The sequence below is a fragment of the Poromitra crassiceps genome (assembly GCF_964638095.1).
Source record: "Poromitra crassiceps genome assembly, chromosome: 2".
In the NCBI taxonomy this organism is placed as follows: domain Eukaryota; kingdom Metazoa; phylum Chordata; class Actinopteri; order Beryciformes; family Melamphaidae; genus Poromitra; species Poromitra crassiceps.
In genome coordinates this window covers 99495076-99514561 of record NC_139624.1, presented here as the reverse complement: position 1 = coordinate 99514561, position 19486 = coordinate 99495076, and the positions used below count along the sequence as shown (strand labels likewise).

At 46.8% G+C, this 19486-nt stretch overlaps 1 protein-coding gene across 1 annotated transcript in view; it reads left to right on the top strand.

Moving 5' to 3' along the window:
- The window catches only part of gli3 (GLI family zinc finger 3), a 180169-nt gene that overhangs the window by 76166 nt on the left and 84517 nt on the right, over positions 1–19486 (top strand). Inside the window, exon 4 of the mRNA XM_083632157.1 lies at positions 16434–16539. Within this exon, the coding sequence (XP_083488283.1) occupies positions 16434–16539 (106 nt within the window). The remainder of the gene's footprint in view (positions 1–16433; positions 16540–19486) is intronic.

Below are 19486 nucleotides of genomic sequence, written 5' to 3'. Positions count from 1 at the left end.
CAGTACGATACTATCTGAGGGTACAGTACAGCACTATCTGAGGGTACAGTACAACACTATCTGAGGGTACAGTACAACACTATCTGAGGGTACAGTACAACACTATCTGAGGGTACAGTACAACACTATCTGAGGGTATAGTACAACACTATCTGAGGGTACAGTACAACACTATCTGAGGGTACAGTACAACACTATCTGAGGGTACAGTACAACACTATCTGAGGGTACAGTACAACACTATCTGAGAGTACAGTACAACACTATCTGAGAGTACAGTACAATACTATCTGAGGGTACAGTACAGCACTATCTGAGGGTACAGTACAACACTATCTGAGGGTACAGTACAACACTATCTGAGGGTACAGTACAACACTATCTGAGACTACAGTACAACACTATCTGAGGGTACAGTACAATACTATCTGAGAGTACAGTACAACACTATCTGAGGGTACAGTACAACACTATCTGAGAGTACAGTACAACACTATCTGAGGGTACAGTACAATACTATCTGAGGGTACAGTACAACACTATCTGAGGGTACAGTACAACACTATCTGAGGGTACAGTACAACACTATCTGAGGGTACAGTACAACACTATCTGAGACTACAGTACAACACTATCTGAGGGTACAGTACAACACTATCTGAGAGTACAGTACAACACTATCTGAGGGTACAGTACAACACTATCTGAGGGTACAGTACAACACTATCTGAGGGTACAGTACAGCACTATCTGAGGGTACAGTACAACACTATCTGAGGGTACAGTACAACACTATCTGAGGGTACAGTACAACACTATCTGAGGGTACAGTACAACACTATCTGAGGGTACAGTACAACACTATCTGAGGGTACAGTACAGTATAACAAACTGAATGCTGTTTCTCTTAAACCACAGTCGGGTCATTGCTGTTTCTTACACTGTATCAGTTGGTAATGGGAGTGACATGAACCTGAGTGGTCTTGGTCAGTGCTGTTGCCCCCTCGCCTCTCAGCGTGGGTCAGAGCGTCACAATTGAGAAGCTGTCCGGTGCCTATTTCCCCTGCAGTGTCCAGCCTGTGTCTGATTATAATGCTATCCTCCACCCATGTGTGTGTGTATTAGCCTCACAGTCATCACACAGACAAATACAGCCCCAATATATCGCCTGCATGAGGCCCAGGGAGGAGCTGCGCCATAGGGCTCTATAGGGCCAATCTGTCACAGAGTTGCATGATATGGCTATAATGGCAGTCTTGAACACTGTCACTGATACCACCTTGGCCAATGTATTCTATACGTATGTGCCACAGTAAATCAGAATGATTTCCGTTTAGCAACGATACAAGCCTATTAAGATGTCTTAGCGTGTTAGTTTGAGGATGTGCCTTTTATTTACTCTGTGACATTAAACACCTGAAATGCAGCTCGGCCCTTAAAACAACCTTCTATTTGACTTGCATAAATCACACGGGGAGGGGTGAGCAGAAGCGAAAATAAATGTTGTGAGTTAACCTTAGGTTTAAATCAACTCCCTCCAGTCCTCTGTGAGAGGCATGCGTTGTTTGGAGGGAAGGAGATAGACAGATGAGACAGATAAAGAGAACGAGAGCGGGAGAGAGAGAGGTGTAGTAGTGCAGTGTTTCAGCTACTAAACTGCTGTGTAAATCTCTCCCCAGCCGGGTGGGGGGGGGAGAGGGGGGTGGGGGTGCTGGAGCGAGGGGGGAGAGAGGGCCAACGCACAGCGCTTTGTTCTGCTCCCCCAGCTTATCCCAATCTGGAGAAATTCACCAAATGTAGGAGATAGATTGGCGCTCCGCAGAGGCCTTGTGAAATAACCTTCACTCCCTGATCCATGCTGGGATACAGGGAGGAAAGGAAGGCGGGGGGGGAGGGAGGTGGGAGAGTAGGGGGCATAGCTGTGGGGCCGCTGGGGCTGGGGGCCCCGGGAGGAGCGGTGCGTGCTTAGCTCCACTCTCTAGCAACGCGAGGGTCCCTGCCCTGGCGTGCAATTTGTTAAGATTGACTCAGCTTGGGAAATGTCTTGCAGATGCTGGAGTTCCATTAAGATATTTGTGTGACTTATGGGGAAGGGAGGGGGGTAAAGGAGGTAACTGCGAGCTACTTGGACCATACATCTTGATCTTCAACATTTTGCTTTCCTGACTCCTGCCTGCTGAAAGCAGACCTTCTTAAATGTGTTCCGATCTATGGCCTGCAAAGGGAAATGCATTTGGCATGGGATTTCCACGAGTGAAAATTTGAGCTTTTTAGGATGGAGAATCTTTGTGTATCACCGTTTGGGGGATTTCTATAAATATCGTAAAACTCGTGGTCCATTCTTTTAGTACAATGTCAAATTTTCCTATACTTGACTGGTAACGTTGCAACAAAGAGATAATTAGCTTGCTTGTATATTCAGCTATATAAATGACAACATGCATAGGCATGTAGAAGTATGAAGGATGGGCACTAACTGACTTGTTCAGTCTAGACTAACAAATTACTTTTGACAGTAAGTAGCGATGGAATGCAGTTGAACAGAGAGAGTGTGTTATCATGCATAGTTGCCGTTTTTCTCTTTAGCACCTATTCTCTCTTTTCCCTCGTTCTTTTCCCCCATTTTCCCCACAGGAAAAAAAACGTGTGTATAAGAGTATGAGAGAAAATAAGAGAGAGAGAGAGAGAGAGAGAGTGAGAGAGAGAGAGAGAGAGAGAGAGAGAGAGAGGGAGAGAGGGAGAGAGAGAGAGAGGGAGAGAGAGAAAGTGGGACAGAATACAGCGGAAGAGAGAAAATATATCCATTGATTGCAGAGGAAGAGCAGAACGTGATCTGCCAGCCTGGCGTATATATATATATATATATATATATATATATATATATATATATGATGAATGGCAGGGAGACTGGCAAGGCGATGCTAAACCATGCTTCTGTTATTTAACCTCTCCGCTCGCTTTCTCCCCCTCTCTCTCTTGCTGTCGGTCTCTGCTGCGAAAAAGGCCTGTTTTTATCCGACTCTCTGTCTTCTGTTCTGCTGCCCAGGCCCCTTCCTTCGTACAGTAGAGAAAGCGCAGCACAGCGAGAACATTAGGCAAATTTATACAGCGGTAATTAGGCCATTAAGACCTGAAACAATATGGGACCCGTAATTAAGCAAAGCGCTCCAAAAGTCAACAGCAACTCCCACTGAGCTTAGCTAAACAGTCGGCGAAAGTGTTATTTACATGTCCAAACAGCTTGAGGTCTCCAGTATAAGCAAACATCCTGAGAGATGGGGCGTGAAGGGTTTGATCAGCGGGGAAGGGAGCGGGGGGCCTCCGAAGCTCTTCTTCTGATGCTGACAGAGCCTGCATGGGGCTGCTCAGCCAACCACAGGCACAGGTGACTGCCGCAATGGCTTCATCCCAAGCCCCAATTTACGGTTTTGAATATGGAGGCCAATGCGGAAGTACAAAAAACTGTAGTTCCTTCAATGGCCACTTGAGGGAGGGAGCTCCAAAAGGGAGTCATTCCCCATTCACCCCCCATGTTAAAATGCCCGACTTTACAGTTGGGTTTACGGCATGGTACAAAAAACGGTTTTGGTCTCTAGAGCTAATTTCACCTTTCATGGCAACGGGGAAGTGAATTTTGATATAACTCATCCGTTTAGAGTGAAATAGACGATAAAAACCACAATGTTTTGGACGTGATTTTACAGGTCGCCTGTTCAGTGTTCGCGCAGCTCGCCAATCACACGGACCAATAGCAGGCGGGGCGGCAGCTCTTCTCGTACAAATGAATGTCACTTCTTGCTCCAAATAATCAAGATGGCAGCGGCATAAATGCCAAACTGGAGGCTTCAAAACGGGAGGGGTGAGATCACATACACTACGTTAGTGGTTCTGAAACTTTTTACACCAAGTACCACCTCAGAAATGACCACAATATGAAAGTATAAGAGGGAGGGAGCTCCGCTTACCACCAGTGGTACCCGACCCGTACCACAGGTTGAGGAGCACTGCACTACGTCCATCTCTTTCTACAGTCTATGGGTGTGGCTGTGGCTCCATTGCCTGTTGCTGCTACACCAGAGGGAAGATGTTTCAGATGGGTCCTTGCTCTCCAGGGTCACACACCCCAACTCATACACTACATGCACATGTACACACAGTCGTGCCTGCATGCTGATATGCCATTCTACATGTATGTTGACTCAAAGGTCCCTCCTCAGCTACTCTTACACTGTTACATATCATCGATTTGTGATGTTCAGTGCATTCCAGGAGTTCTTTTGCGCTAAAGTTTCAATTTACTTTGTTGGTGAATCCATTTTCCCTCAACCTGTCTCATCGACTTCTCTTTCAGTGAAGTTGATTTCTTCCATTTCCCAGAATTCCTTTTGACAACCACCAGAGAAGGGGCATGCACTTGTTGCTTTAAATCAAAGCTGGGCGTAGGGCTATATAAATATATATAAATATAGGCAATAGCTGGCCAACTCATTTGTGAGCATCGGGGTGTTATCAGTGATGGCTAGGGATGGGCATTTCTAGCAAAAACACTATTCGAAATTCGCTGGCCAAAGTCGACTTTTAATCGAAATTCGAAAAGAAAAAAAAAAAATGTTTTTTTTTTTTTTTTTTTTTTTTTATGTGAGTGAAATGTTGCATTGTCTCCCCTGATTCTAAATCTAAGGCTTTATTAATTAATAGAAAAAGCTTCTGCTGTGGATTTTTAGCTCAAACAAGCATTGCACCACTGAAGTAAAGAACATGTTACATGACATTGACATTTTTGAAAATAAAAAACAGTTTTGACAATCATGAGTGGTTCATTAAATATTTAGTAGGCTCAGGTCTGAGTGCCAAAGGGGTGCCAAAGTCACCCCCTCTCTCTCTTCATGGGATTTCATCCGCCATTCATTTTTCCATTAACCTTGCTTAACACATTGAGTGCCAGCCGTTTTTTCAATGCTGTAGGTATAGTTGTGCCAGGGGGGTTTTTGAGGATTCTGGCTCATTTTACAAGAGCCGAGGATTATTTTCTGTTAGGACTTCGTGAACACCAATCATCTAAAAAGAACTAATAGAATGTGTGCTTTCTCTGTCTAAAAGAGTTAGTTTGTAGAGTTAGTAGTTATGTAGATATTAGCCGTTGAATACAGCATGGTTTCAGCGTCTGAGAAGGAAAGCTGAGAAAAATGCAGTTTTGTGAAATTCAATCAAACAGGCAGAACAGTCACTTTAACCATTTATTTTTGGCATCAGTGAGACATCAGACATCTGAACAATAGTTGTTTTCAATAATGGAGGAATAATACAATAATAAAATAAATAAATGTCAAAATAAATACAAAACAAGAGCAGACCACAGGTCACTCAGCTTTTTTTTTTTTTATAGTTTTTTTTTTTATATAGGTTTTTTCGGTTAGTGATCAAACCGGTTTGGGCTCGTACACCGAATCCAGAACTGCTCCAAAATGTAATGGGTACTTCCTTGGCCCATGTTACACCCATCCACAAAGTTACATGAAAATCGGCAGGTACTTTTTATGTATTCCTGCTAGCTAGCAAACAATCAAACAAAGAGCAAAAACAATCCCTGGCAGGTTTTTTTTTTTTACGACCCATGCCTACTCAGCGCCAGCGCCGCTGAGCAAGGTTCTTGTCTGAGTGGTACTCCTCATAGCAGCTACCCCTGTGTAATGCGACCCTACATTTGACACACATGTAGCGTGTCTCTCTTCTAAGATCTTTCTTTGCACAAACGCTACACCTCCTCGTTGGGGCATCTTTTTTGGGTGTGGCTGGTATGAGGACCATTACATGGCCCGCTAGATTGACCTCCAGCCTGCATTGAGGGTCCAGGTATGGTCGCCGGGGCATGGTTGCAGGTTGGTCACTGCCCCCCGCCCCCACCTCCTCCCCGCCACCCCCCACCTCCTCCCCGCCAGCCCCCACATCCTCCCCGCCACCCCCCACCTCCTCCCCGCCAGCCCCCACCTCCTCCCCGCCAGCCCCCACCTCCTCCCCGCCACCCCCCACCACAGGTCTGGTCCATGCACCGACAACACTCAGGATGAAATCCAGCAATGTTTTACACTTTCTCTGGCGTTTAGCTGGGTGTTTAGCTTTGTACAGAACAAAGGCGTTATAAAAAGAGATCTGAAACATGTACATGACAAATTTGAAGGGCCACCTGGATGTCTTCCTGGCAAACGGATAGTACGCGATGTTCTGGTCCAATCTGTCGACCCCATTCATGTACTTGTTGTAGTCTACAACACACTTGGGTTTTGTGTGTGGGACCCTCTCTCTGCTGCCTTTCTGCCTGACCTGCACTGTCTCCATCGTGTCGTCGTGCAGAGTGGAAACCATTTTCACGATTCTTTTATCTCGCCAGGCCAGAACCATGGTGCCACCATTGTGGCGCATGACCGTTTCCCCCAGCTTCACGGTGTGGTTGGTGACCATGGTAGCAGGTGGCTCGCCCCTGTTCCTCCTCAGAGTGCCACAGACATGGGTCTGACACTCCAGCAGCTGTGCACACATTGAAACAGAGTTATAGTAGTTGTCCATGTATAGGTGGTAACCCTGCCCTGCCAAGTCCCCGAGGAGGAACTCCACCGTCTCGCCTAGGGTGGACCGCTCACCACAGTACGGCTTCATGCTGTAGCAGTAACCTGTCTGGGAGTCACAGAGGATGTAGGACTTTATCCCATACTTTATGGGTTTCTGTGGGTTGTACACTTTGAAGGCCAACCGCCCACGCCACAGGAGCATCCCCTCATCAATACTGATGTTTTGACTCGGTGTGAACATGGCTCTGAACTTTTCTAACAGGTCGTTCAAAACTGGCCGGACCTTGAACAACTTGTCTGCACCATCAACATCAAAATTGTTACTGAAATGGAGGAATCGTGTTAGCAGTTGAAAGCGGTTGCGAGACATGGTTTTGTTGAAGTGGGGGGTAGCAGTCAGTTCATTTGTGGACCAGTACATGGCCAGTTTAGGCTTCTGGACGATCCCAGTGAGGAAGTATAGTCCCAAGAAGCTCTTGAGTTCTGCCACTGTAGTGTCCTTCCACCTCCCAAGCCTTGAATGTGGCAGAGCCTCACTGACCTGACTGATGCACTGGTGTGCATACAAGTTAGTTTGGACTACAATGGCCTGGAGCAGCTCATCGTCCAGGAAGAGCTGGAAGAAGTCAACTGGTTTAGCAGCAGCACCACCACTATGAGGACCCGGTTCTGCTGTGAAGGGGATGTGGGTTGGCTCCCAGTCAACGTCACACCAGCCTGGACCTGCAGGCCGTTTCCCACTTCCAGCTCCACTGCCACAATCTGCAAATTATAGAAATACATAATTACCATAAAATAGTGTTTTTTATATGTGTGGTACTGAATGCTGGCTGGAACCTGTGATGTGAAAATAAACCTGATTCTGAAGTGTGATCTTACCCATTTTCCTGGCACCAGTGGCTGTGGCACCAGATGTTGTACCGCTACAGCTGGCTACAGTAGGCTCATCTTCAGAGTCTGAAATTCAGTAAAATGAATTGACTGACTGCTGGCTTTTGTATAGTCATAGTAATTACATTTACACAAGTTACACAAGTCATCTCAAACATCGTCTTACCACTGCTCTCTGGAGCTTCGCTCCTGGATGGGGCCCACTCATCTTCAGAGTCCTCAGCATCTGGAGAAGACGTGAGGTCACTCGACTCGGACTCAGTCAGCCCTGCAGCCGCAGCCGCGACATGCATGGGCTCACCCCGTTCATCATCCGAGACCTCGGAATCGGTCTCCGGCACAAGCTCGTTTCGGACAGAAAAGAAATCCAGCAGTGATCTCTGATCGGCCGATCGCTTGCGTGTGGCCGCCGAAGACCGCTTGCGTTTGGCCGGCATGGCACAAACACGCCACCCGCTCCCAACTAAACTGAAATAAAACAACTACTGCTACGACTAGATCAAACTGAACTGAAATAAGGCTAATCTACCGGCTACCAACTCGATCAAACTGAACTAGAATAAACTGAACTAGAATAAAGGCTAAATACTAAAATGAACTGACGCTAACGCTAAATGTGCTAAGCTAACTACAATGAACACTAACTGTAACTACCCGCTAACTAAGTATCTAAACTAAGTCTACTATAAAGACTATACTAAACACTACTACTGTACTAACAACTAACAAACTAAATCAACTACGCTAACCAACTCGCTCTAAATCTGACTCTAAATTGCTAAATTGCTGAAATTCTCTATCTATAAATCGCTACTAATGCTGTCTCTCTCTGTCTGTCTCAACTTACCTACTCAACCCACGCCGATCAAACGATCCCGCCTTCCTTATATAGAAATCTTTGTTAGAGTACTTCCGGGGCAGCGGGAGAGGTCGGATCCACATTCACATATTGCCCAAGGGCGCCAGCTAGTGGAAACCACTGAAAAAGATGTAAGCCGAGATATCTCGTCTATGGCACTCAACGGTTGGATTATGTAAGCCGAGATATCTCGTCATTGGCACTCAACGTGTTAAGGTGTTTTGGGGTGGATTTTTTTCTTTAGCATGACTTTCATGCATGTATTCACAGTGATGCAAATATACATTCAAACAGCAGAGTCTGGCATGCATTTACTCAGAAAAGGTGCAACACAAGCCACAGGCACATTGCACACACACACACACACACACACACACACACACACACACACACACACACACACACACACACACCGCGCATACACAAACACAGTCTTGAGCATCTTTCACACACACACACACACACACACACGCACGCACGCGCGTGTACACAAACACAGAGTCTGGAGCATCTTTCACACACTCCGCGGCGCGCTGCTCTCCCCGCGGTGACGGCGTGGCTCCGGGACCTCGCTGCAGACGAGCGTGCCTGAGCGCTGAGATCATGAGCGGGAGAGAGAGGTGGCGTAATGAAGTCTGGCAGTCGCAGCGCACGGACGGCGCAGGCACAGGCTTCATATGTTCCACATTAGCCATTCACAAACCCTCTGGAGCAGGCCCCAGCAGCCCTTTTCTCACTCCGCCTTAGTCGCTTATGACAATCTGTCACTGGCTCTTTTGTGCTCTGGCAGCGAAGCATCGATGAGAAGTGCAGTGTGTTTATGGAAGACTGTTCGTCCTCTGGGCTGCGGATGACACGCCATGAGAGCGCAGTCACTGAACCCTCGCCACGGCACAGGAGGAGCCCAGGTCTGGCCGTCAAGACAATAAACTCACAAATGCTGACTTGACAACAAAAGGGGAAGAAGAGAAGTTGTTTGTGTATTGTCAAAACTCAACTCAAATTTGCAGTGGTGCATGAAGCGCAGCTGAAAGCCATACTTGAGTAAAAGTACAGATATCTTACCAGAAAATGACTTTGGTCGAAGTTATAGTTGCCTATTAGGATATTACTTGAGTAAAAGTCTGAAAGTAGGTACTGTAGGCCTATCTGATATTTGCTGTACTTAAGTACCAACAATCATTTTCTGATATTAAATGTACTTAAGTATTGCAAGTAAAAGTACAAGTAAAAAAAGCAAGCAGTCATCATCAATTCTACTCATGTTCATGTCCACCTGACATGCCTGACCTTGAGTGGAAATCTTCTTCTTGAGTTTGATAGCAGTTGGCAAACAACGTTATGGTACATTACCTCCACCAACTGGAATGGAGTGTGGATCGTGGTTAACGTAACTTGCAAGCAATAGGCGCACTGACTCGCCAAACCTGCTTGCTTGCTTGCAGGCTACCAAATTCAGATTTTATTTCGTAGTAAGTAACGAAGATGCTTAGGGGAAATGTAATGGAGTAAATGTATCCATTTTAGTTAGGAAATGTAGTGGAGTAAAAGTGAAAGTTGACACAAATAGAAATACTGTATTCAACTAAAGTACAGATACTCCCCAAAAATACTTAAGTACTATACGAGGGATCAGCCGAGCAGCATTTTGGTAAACAAACCTCGTTTCCGGCTGGAAACCAGCAATGGGACCCTATGGAGCGAGCCATGGAGTGCTCACTCTAGCCCCAGCTGTGCGGTGTACATATTAAAAACTGTGACAGCTCACACAACTTTAACATGACATGCATATATTATACATCAAAATCTTGAGCTACTTCTGCTCTCACTCAGAATGTCAAAATATAAGTGATGTATATTTTTTGAGATATTAACGTTTGTTTGGCACAACTCATACTAGTTAACTTGCGCGGTTCCAGGTGTTTTGCGGTGATTTGTTGTTGTGACGTCACGCTGATTCCTCGTATAACGAAGTATTATTACTTTGTTACATTACACCACTGCAGATTTGCGAGTCACAGCTCAAGTTCTCCCAAAAGCACCGTATGTATGGCATCAAATACGCCCCAAATTAGCCTACAATGAAGATCCTCTGTGGTGGAACTTACATTATGAAAGGAGATTAACCAATAAGGATATTGCAAATGATGTGCTTTAGGCTTTATCCCCCCCCCCCCCCCCCCCTATTGAAATTATTCAAGTGTCCAATAAAGGACAAGGCAATTACTATCCTCTTTTTAATGAAAGGGAAGCTGGCTTTTGGTCCTGAGCCTGGTATGTTTGTGTTGAATTAGAATTAATGAGCCTGGTCAAAGTTTGCCTCTAATTGCCCTTTCATTAAGACCCATTTGTAATCATGTCTTAATGACTTCCATCCCTTCTAAAAGAAAAAGGGGGAAAAATTAAACCAAAAATGAATAGTGCTGCTCTGAAAAGTTAACTCGGGGGTCATTAAAATATTTCAGAAGTGTTCTGAAGTGCTGATGAATTGGCAGAGAGAGCTGTGAAAAACCATTGACATATTTCAAAAGATTTCCCCTCACAAGCCAAAGTCGCATGCCAAAGAAGACACATTAACTCTTTCATTTTGTAAACTTCGATATCCCATGTTTGGTGAATTATTGGAATTCACATTTGGCACATGATTTGTTTAATCCCTCACATTTTGCCAATGGTGGTTTAGCATACAGCAGGGGCAAAACCATCATGATTACGCGTTCCTTAGGAATTCTGGGGCTGTGCTGTTGCCGCCACAGCGTGAAGGTGTAAGCTGCGGGGTGTGCGTAGGCTTCCTATATACCCTCCAGCTGTACTCTGTATTATAGGACGAGAATACCTCGGAATATCCAGAAGAGCCGGGGCAATTTACTCCTGGAGTAAACAGTAAGGAGTCCCTACAGGAAACACATGGAGATAGATTGCAGGATGGACTCTCTCTCCCCCTCTCTGTTCTTTGAGACTGTATACATTTCCCTCTAGTGACACGGGGCTGTTTGCCTTGCTAATGGAGAGCCGCGCTGGTGTAAAAGAGGTGGCAGGCTCTATTTAGATAGGGCCGTGGTAAAGTAAACTTCTGAGTCGGATTCAAATAAACCTCTGCGGAACAGTTTGCCACGATGAGGAGGCACGGGCCGCTGCAGCGAGGGGAGGAGGGAGGGGGGGGGAGACTGAGGAAGGAACAAGGAAAAAGGGCTAGGCAAGGCTGTGTGGAGAGGCTCATTCTGCATTCACACCTAGAACGCTAACTATGAAGACAACTGTAACTGTGAAAACATTTCAATCAATAGACTACTAATATATATATATGTATAATATACTACTACAATGATAACTATAAAAACATCCAAAACTGCTACTCATTTTTGGTTTGAGCTCTCATGTGCTCTTGGATGCAGAGAAAACACTTTCAACCAATCAAATGAAAGTTGTAGGAAACAAGCATGGTGACTGAGAGAATTCAGTAGCTGGCTGCAGTTGCTGAGGAACGTTCACAGATACCATGGTAGTGTGAATGCTTGAGCAACACTGCATCGTTATAAGTCCATAGGTATCTTTATAGTTAGCCTTCTGGATGTGAATGGCCCCTTAAGTATGATTTTTCCTAGCATAAAAAGTAGCGAGGCTGTGGCAAACCTGAGGGTTCATTCATTCATTCCAGACTCTTGACAGCCCAGGGCCGGCTGCCCAGCAGTGGAGCTGTGGAGACTTGGAGAGTAAACAAAACTGATAGCAGATCCTGCCCTCGAATCCCCCTCTCTGGACTCAGGCGAGGTGAGCTGGGCCAAAACTGAGTCATCGTGGAGGAAGCTATCAAACACACAGAGACAGAGGGGTCAGATACACTGCCAGAGCTGCATGCAGGAGGAGGCGTTCACCACTTATCTCTGCTGTGGTGAAAACAAGACCAAATCCCCCCAATGGTTCCTGAGAGCTGTGCGAGGGCCTTTCATGAAGTTCTCTTACTCCTACCTTCCAACACATCGCACTGCATTGCTGTTACTCTAGTGTGCTCTCAGATTGCTCTATTTAGAGTTAACAGTTCAAAGTGTCCTTTGGAAAGGGGAATCAACATCATCAAGATATGAAGTTGAACCTACAGTCATTTATGGCCACACCATTGGCCACTTGTAGTAGGCCAATGCTGCAGCGAGAGAAACAATACCTGATTGATTGGAGCCATGCGTGGGCCTTGGTCAAGCTGGTAGTGATCATCGGAATGAATGAGTGATGAGCTAACCGGACGTGATTATCACGCCGCTGTGTCGGGCCCACGGTGCAGCTGTGTGTCGGCGTGGAGCAGCACCGGTCGAGCAGTTGAGCACGTCTCTGTCTGGCAAGCGGCCCTCCACACCTTGGCACCCGGTGCCAGATGTTCAGAGGCTAAAGAACAACATCCCTGCAGCCTTCACAGGTCGCACGTCTGCTCAGCCTTCACAGGTCACGTCTGCTCAGAGACTTCTTGTCTGCATGCACGTATGCCCATGTTGACACATGTTTGTGCCTCAGGGTGCTGATACACAAGCTATTTATTTTCTGGGCAGTGCAGCAGCTGGCAACAGGCAACGAAGTGAGACTCTCAGCAACAGGCAACCAAGTGAGGCTCTCAGCAACAGGCAACGAAGTGAGACTCTCAGCAACAGGCAACAAAGTGAGACTCTCACCAACAGGCAACAAAGTGAGACTCTCAGCAACAGGCAACAAAGTGAGACTCAGCAACAGGCAACAAAGTGAGACTCTCAGCAACAGGCAACAAAGCGAGGCTCTCAGCAACAGGCAACAAAGTGAGGCTCTCAGCAACAGGCAACAAAGTGAGACTCTCAGCAACAGGCAACAAAGTGAGACTCTCAGCAACAGGCAACAAAGTGAGACTCTCAGCAACAGGCAACAAAGTGAGACTCTCAGCAACAGGCAACAAAGTGAGACTCTCAGCAACAGGCAACAAAGTGAGACTCTCAGCAACAGGCAACAAAGTGAGGCTCTCAGCAACAGGCAACAAAGTGAGGCTCTCAGCAACAGGCAACAAAGTGAGGCTCTCAGCAACAGGCAACAAAGTGAGACATGTTTCATGGCAATGAGATGTTCATTTTCTTTTTGGGTTTCCCCCCACTTGCCCTGCCAAGCGGGCCCGGTCGTTGCTCCACCCCCTCTGCCTATCTGGGGGAGAGTTGTAGACGAGCACATGCTTCCTCCGATACACGTGAAGTCGCCAGCTGCTTCTTTTCACCTGACAGCGAGGAGTTTCACAGGCAGGACGTAGCACGTGGGCGGATCACCAGTTCCCCTTCCCCACGAACAGGCACCCCAAACGACCAGAGGAGGCACCACTGCAGCGACCAGGACACATACCTAGGGGTCATCTCGCCATTCCGAAGTGTCGGCATTCCGATCATTGACTTCTATGCTTTCGGAGAGGCGGCCCTTTTTATCTCCAAAAAATGTTTCGCCGAGAGGTTAGGTTTAGGGTTAGGTTCTGGGGGAGGTTAGGCTTAGGCGTGGGGGGTGGGAGAGGTTAGGTTTAGGGTTAGGGTCTGGGGGAGGTTAGGTTTAGACGTGGGGGCTGGGAGAGGTTAGGTTTAGGGTTAGGGTCTGGGGGAGGTTAGGTTTAGATGTGGGGGCTGGGAGAGGTTAGCTCCAGCCGGTCCCCCGGGTTAGGGTTCTTTCGCAATGGCGAGACAGATCTCAATTTTGTCGGAATGCCGGTATTTCGGAGTGCCGACATTTCGGAATGCCGAGGTGTCTCCCATACCTATAATCAAGGGCGTTGTTTTGGTCTCAAAGTTGGTAGGGTCGAGGACAGCATGAGGGGAGACTGTTTCGGTGGTGCCCGCAAGGGCGCCGTCGAAAAAAATTTGAGGTTTTTGTTTTACCTTTTTTAGCCATATTTAGACGAATATCTCATTTTAAATCAACATTAGGATTATACTGTTGTGATGTCATTATTCAGTATCTTCTCCTTTTCGCAATAACTTTCATGTCACCACCTGCTCAGCTCTCCTGTCAGCATAATTGTAACTAACAAACACAAACTGTAGGTTTAGCCATCTAATCATGTTCTTTCACAAACACCCGGTTTGGAAAGAAAAAATTGCTACTGAATCCCACACATCATACATCCTACATTTCTTCCTCCTAAGAGTTGCACGATCTTCAGTCAGATGTCAATCGCCACCATTTGACATCGCCAATACACTGTTGTCATCGCGCAAGCACATGGCTACTTAATATGGACGTTAACATCCATATTATAGCCATGTGCTTCAGCTGCGCGCTGTACTTTGCTAAATTAGCATCGATGCTAGCGGGACTTGCCTGCTTGCTGTTGCTTGCACTGCTGCACTGCTGCATCACTGCTGCTTGCTGGTAATGTTAATCCCATGTCAGAAAAAGTCTCCAGATTTGTCGCTAACGTTAGTCTCTTCTCCAGGAGGGTCTGTCTGCTGCGCGTGATTTCTATAACCCGGAAAACTGTGTGTGTGGGTGGGCGTTTGTTTGGTCATCAGCCAAATGAGCCAATCAAAGTGAGTTTGGGGGGAAAAAATTTGACTGGCCCATTCAGTTGTGAAAAACAGGGGTAAATGTAATTTTGAACATAATGCAAACTAATTTCACTCAATAATGGTCGGGTCAATTCTATCCTTGCAAAATATGGGAAGACAATCTAAATGACCTATATAACTGCACTCCAAAGATAATGCAAATAAGGTTGCTTAAAAGTTGGTAGGGACAATTGGACATCCTGAAATGTTGGTTGTGACTTGTCACGACGGTCCCTATGCAAATCGACGCGCTTGCCTATAATCTGACTTCCCACCGCACGGACACAGCCAATCATGCCTGTATGGACGTCCGACCAAGCCAGTCAGTGGTAACACGGCCCGGGGCACGAACCTGTGACCTGTTGGTAGGTAGGGAATCTACCACTGCACTATGCAGGCGCCAATAAGGCGGCAATGACATGTTCCTATGCAAATAAAGCATTGGATGATGCTGATGCTCTCAGAGTTGCTCAAAAGGTTGCCTTGTGGATTAGCGTCCTTATGAGGTGTGGGAGATTGTACATGTGTGTGTGTTCACGCCCATTGCCAAGTGTGTTTTTCTCTCTGTACTAGCCTCAGGTAATGTGTGAGAATGTGTGTGTGTGTGTGTGTGTGTGTGTGTGTGTGTGTGTGTGTGTGTGTGTGTGTGTGTGTGTGTGTGTGTGTGCACACTATCATAGCTATATGTGTGTTTACGTGTGATACTCTGTATGTGCTGTGAGTCTGTAGGTCTGTGCAAGTTTTAACCCATTTCAGTTTCACAACCCGACCCTCAGGTTAGCATGGAGCAACATTCACACTAATGGGTGGCCCGTGTTGCAACTTGTCCAACAATGGCTGCACAGGCCAGGCCAGGCCAGGGAGCTCAGTTACCAAAGCAAATTCCAGGCCCAGTTTGAAGGAGGTTGTACCTCAGAGGAGACGAGTGCAGTTGAGGTTGTTAGAGGATAGGAGCATAAATATGTGAATCTAGTGGCAGCATATGAAAAGGCTTGGAAGCTGATATTATGCAAATGTTTTAATGGTTTATCTGGGGGGGGGGGTGATTCTTTCTGCCAGTTGTGACAAAACATTTTTGCGCCCTATATCTACGACGTTTCTGATCTCATTTTGTCTGTTTCACTGCTTGCTCTTTAATGTTATCCTTAGTACAAAACCATATTATGCTTGGTGCGGCGAGAAAAATGCCATTTGGCTCCTTTTCTTACAGTTATTTATCACGGTTTATTTTGAGTTGTATCAGGCCTGGAGCTGTTTCAGGCGACTTCTTCAGCGTGGGTTTTTGGAGCAGTGCAGCTTCTCGTTCAGTGCCTTTAACGAGGACTCATTTGGGCGGGTCTGCTGAAAGATAGCCATCAAAACTGCTGCCTTTCATTACAGCTGCTATTTTGACCAGCACATGGAAACACATTCTAGATGGGGTTAGAAAAAGATGTCGGTTGTGAGTGCAGTCATGTCTAATATTTATTCTCTCTCTCTCTCTCTCTCTCTCTCTCTCTCTCTCTCTCTCTCTCTCTCTCTCTCTCTCTCTCTCTATCTTTCTCTGTCTGTCTGTCTCTCTCTCCCTCTGTCTCAATGCAGCTCCGCCACAGTTCTTCCCTGCGTTCCATCCTCCAGTGCCCATTGATGACAGACATGCCCAGGGACGCTACATCTACGAACCTTCCCCTGTGCCCCCTCTTCATGTGTGAGTCTCACAAAGTGGTCACACACACACACACACACACGCACACACACACACACACACACACACACACACACGCACAAACGCACGCACAAACGCACGCACAAACACACACACACACACACACACACACGCACAAACGCACGCACAAACACACGCACAAACACACACACACACACACACACACAGGCCATTTTACGAAAATTTGCTGATCACATCTGAGAACACGGTGGATTGTGCTGCATCACGGCTATCGACGGGTCTCCCTCTCTTGATGGCGATACGAATCAGGCTGCTGAAGTTCCGCCGGTGGGCGTGGAGCCTCCTGCTTGCACCTCCTGGCCTCTCCAGATCAAAGGTCTGCACGGAACATGATCCACGCGTCAGAGACACGCAAATGAACATGTGTCAGAGGCATGGGAATGAGAGCGGGGCGAGGGGGAGCCTGGGAGCGTGAGCGATCCTCTTAAGAGCAGTGATCAAGCCCTGTCAAGAGAAGGAAGCAGCCCTCCCCTGACATCTACACCTCTCTGACACACACACACACACACACACACACACACACACACACACACACACACACACACACACACACACACACACACACACACACACACACACAGACCTCCTCCTGACACATGAACTATACATGTATACAACTACCCATCCCGCCCCAAAGTGCATGCACAAGCAATCAAAGGTGAAGCAGGTAAAAACATGGTGTCACGGCTTTTGAGAGAGCGTGGTAAGTATAATTGATTGGATTCATATAGTGCTTTTCGAGGCACTGAGAGCGTTTTTACATATCAGGGTGTGCACGTGCACCACCGATGTGTAGCACCCACCTGGGTGATGCACGGCAGCCAGTTTGCGCCAGAACGCTCACCACACATCGAGCTATCATGGTGGAGAGTTGAAGCCTGAAAGAGCCAATTAGATATCGAGAGATGATTAGGTGATGACCATGATTGAAGGAAGGCCTGTGTGGTCAGGGCACCTGTGTGGTCAGGGCACCTGTGTGGTCAGGGCACCTGTGTGGTCAGGGCACCTGTGTGGTCAGGGCACCTGTGTGGTGTGGAGACCCTGTCTCTGCCCTGGGGCATTTGGGATGGGGATATTATTCACGAGACCAGAGGGAAGAGCACCTCCTACTGGTCCTCCAACACCCCTTCCAGCACCATGGTCTCCCATGCAAGGACTGACCACAGTCAGACCTGCTCCGGATATGAAATTCTGCCATCAGGCAGAAGACTCCGGGTGCCAAAGTGCAGCACAAAGCGCTTGAAGTTATCCTTTGTTCCAGCCTCCATTAAGCTGCTGAATCGTACACGATCTTACAGCCTCCATGTGGTCGTGTTTCCAGTACCCTCAGAAATGCGCAAAATCTAAATATCGCAATAGAAATTGGGTAATGGAAACACGTAAATTTCGAAAAACCTCCCAAATATCGCAAAAAGTTTTTGCGCTCTCATGAGGTGGTTTTTCAGACGTGTCGATATAGCAGTTTATCGCAAAAGTGTAATGGAAACACATTTTCCGCATTTGCACGTCATGTGACGCATCTTCTCCTTTGGAAAAGCAGCGGAAAATGAGGGAGAAACGGTTCGATAAGCCGTGGCAAAACCTCCGCAGCAAGTGGAAAACTTTGAAGCAACGCTACCTAGCAGAAAGACGAGTGTTATGCAAAAGTGTAGCCGGGCAAAATAGATAATGTTTAATGGCAGAAATCGGTCCATGGTGACAGGCTGCCTGTGCGCGCATTTGAGCGGCGAGATGAGGGGATGAAAAGCACACACTGGTGGTGCTGTCTGAAGTGAATACAGTGACTGTGAGTAATACATTACACACGTTTCAGGTGCAATGTTATAATTAATACACAACATTCTGATTATTGAACCAAATCAGCCTTTTCCCCCCTCCATCTCTAAATCGGACCAGTTGTATTAGGCTACCTTTTTTCCTCTGTCTGTCGCGCTCACTGCATTCACTGCAGCCAGCAACATTTTGCGACTCATTTTCTTTTGAATTGTTAATCAGGCTCGTTTATATGCGTTCTAACTTCATGTTGTGATTTGCATTGACCATTGGTTGGATTTGAGCATGCTGGGGACGGGATATATGGGGCAGATCCCCGTGCGTAATCACTGTGGCAGCTGCTGGTAACGGGAATTGCGTTCAGGTGTGCGCGCCGTCAGACCAAACTCAACTTCAATGGAAACGCCTACACGTCGCAATTGTACATTGTCGAAGTTGTAGAGATATCGCAATTATTTTGCGAAAAACTGTAATGGAAACACAGCTACTGTAAAAGGTCCTTGTTATGTTGTCCTAAATGCACTGCCATGTCAAATGCTTCTACTTTGTGATGTGATTTATGTAATTGTTTTATACAAAGCAATCGTGTACCATGCCCACGACCAATTTCCCCCCAGGGACAATAAAGTATAACTAACTAACTAACTAACTAACAAACTAACTAGCTTCCCCAGCAAGCCAGCGATTTAACACGGGGAGACTCCTGTACAGTAGTCTAATTTTTCCCTAGAGCTGTCCTGGTGGTGCTGGCCAGGTCAGCAGCTAACTTCAAAGCCCTCTTATAGGGTGTATTCCCTCAGCTTCTGCGTCAGCTCACTCACTCACACACACACACACACACACACACACACACACACACACACACACACACACACACACACACACACACACACACACACAGACACACACACACACACACACACACACACACACACACACACACACACACACACACACACTCACACTCACACTCACACATGGTGAGGAGATGTATGGTGAGGAGATGTACGGTGAGGAGATGTACGGTGAGGAGATGTACGGTGAGGAGATGTATGGTGAGGAGATGTACGGTGAGGAGATGCACGGTGAGGAGATGTATGGTGAGGAGATGTACGGTGAGGAGATGTATGGTGAG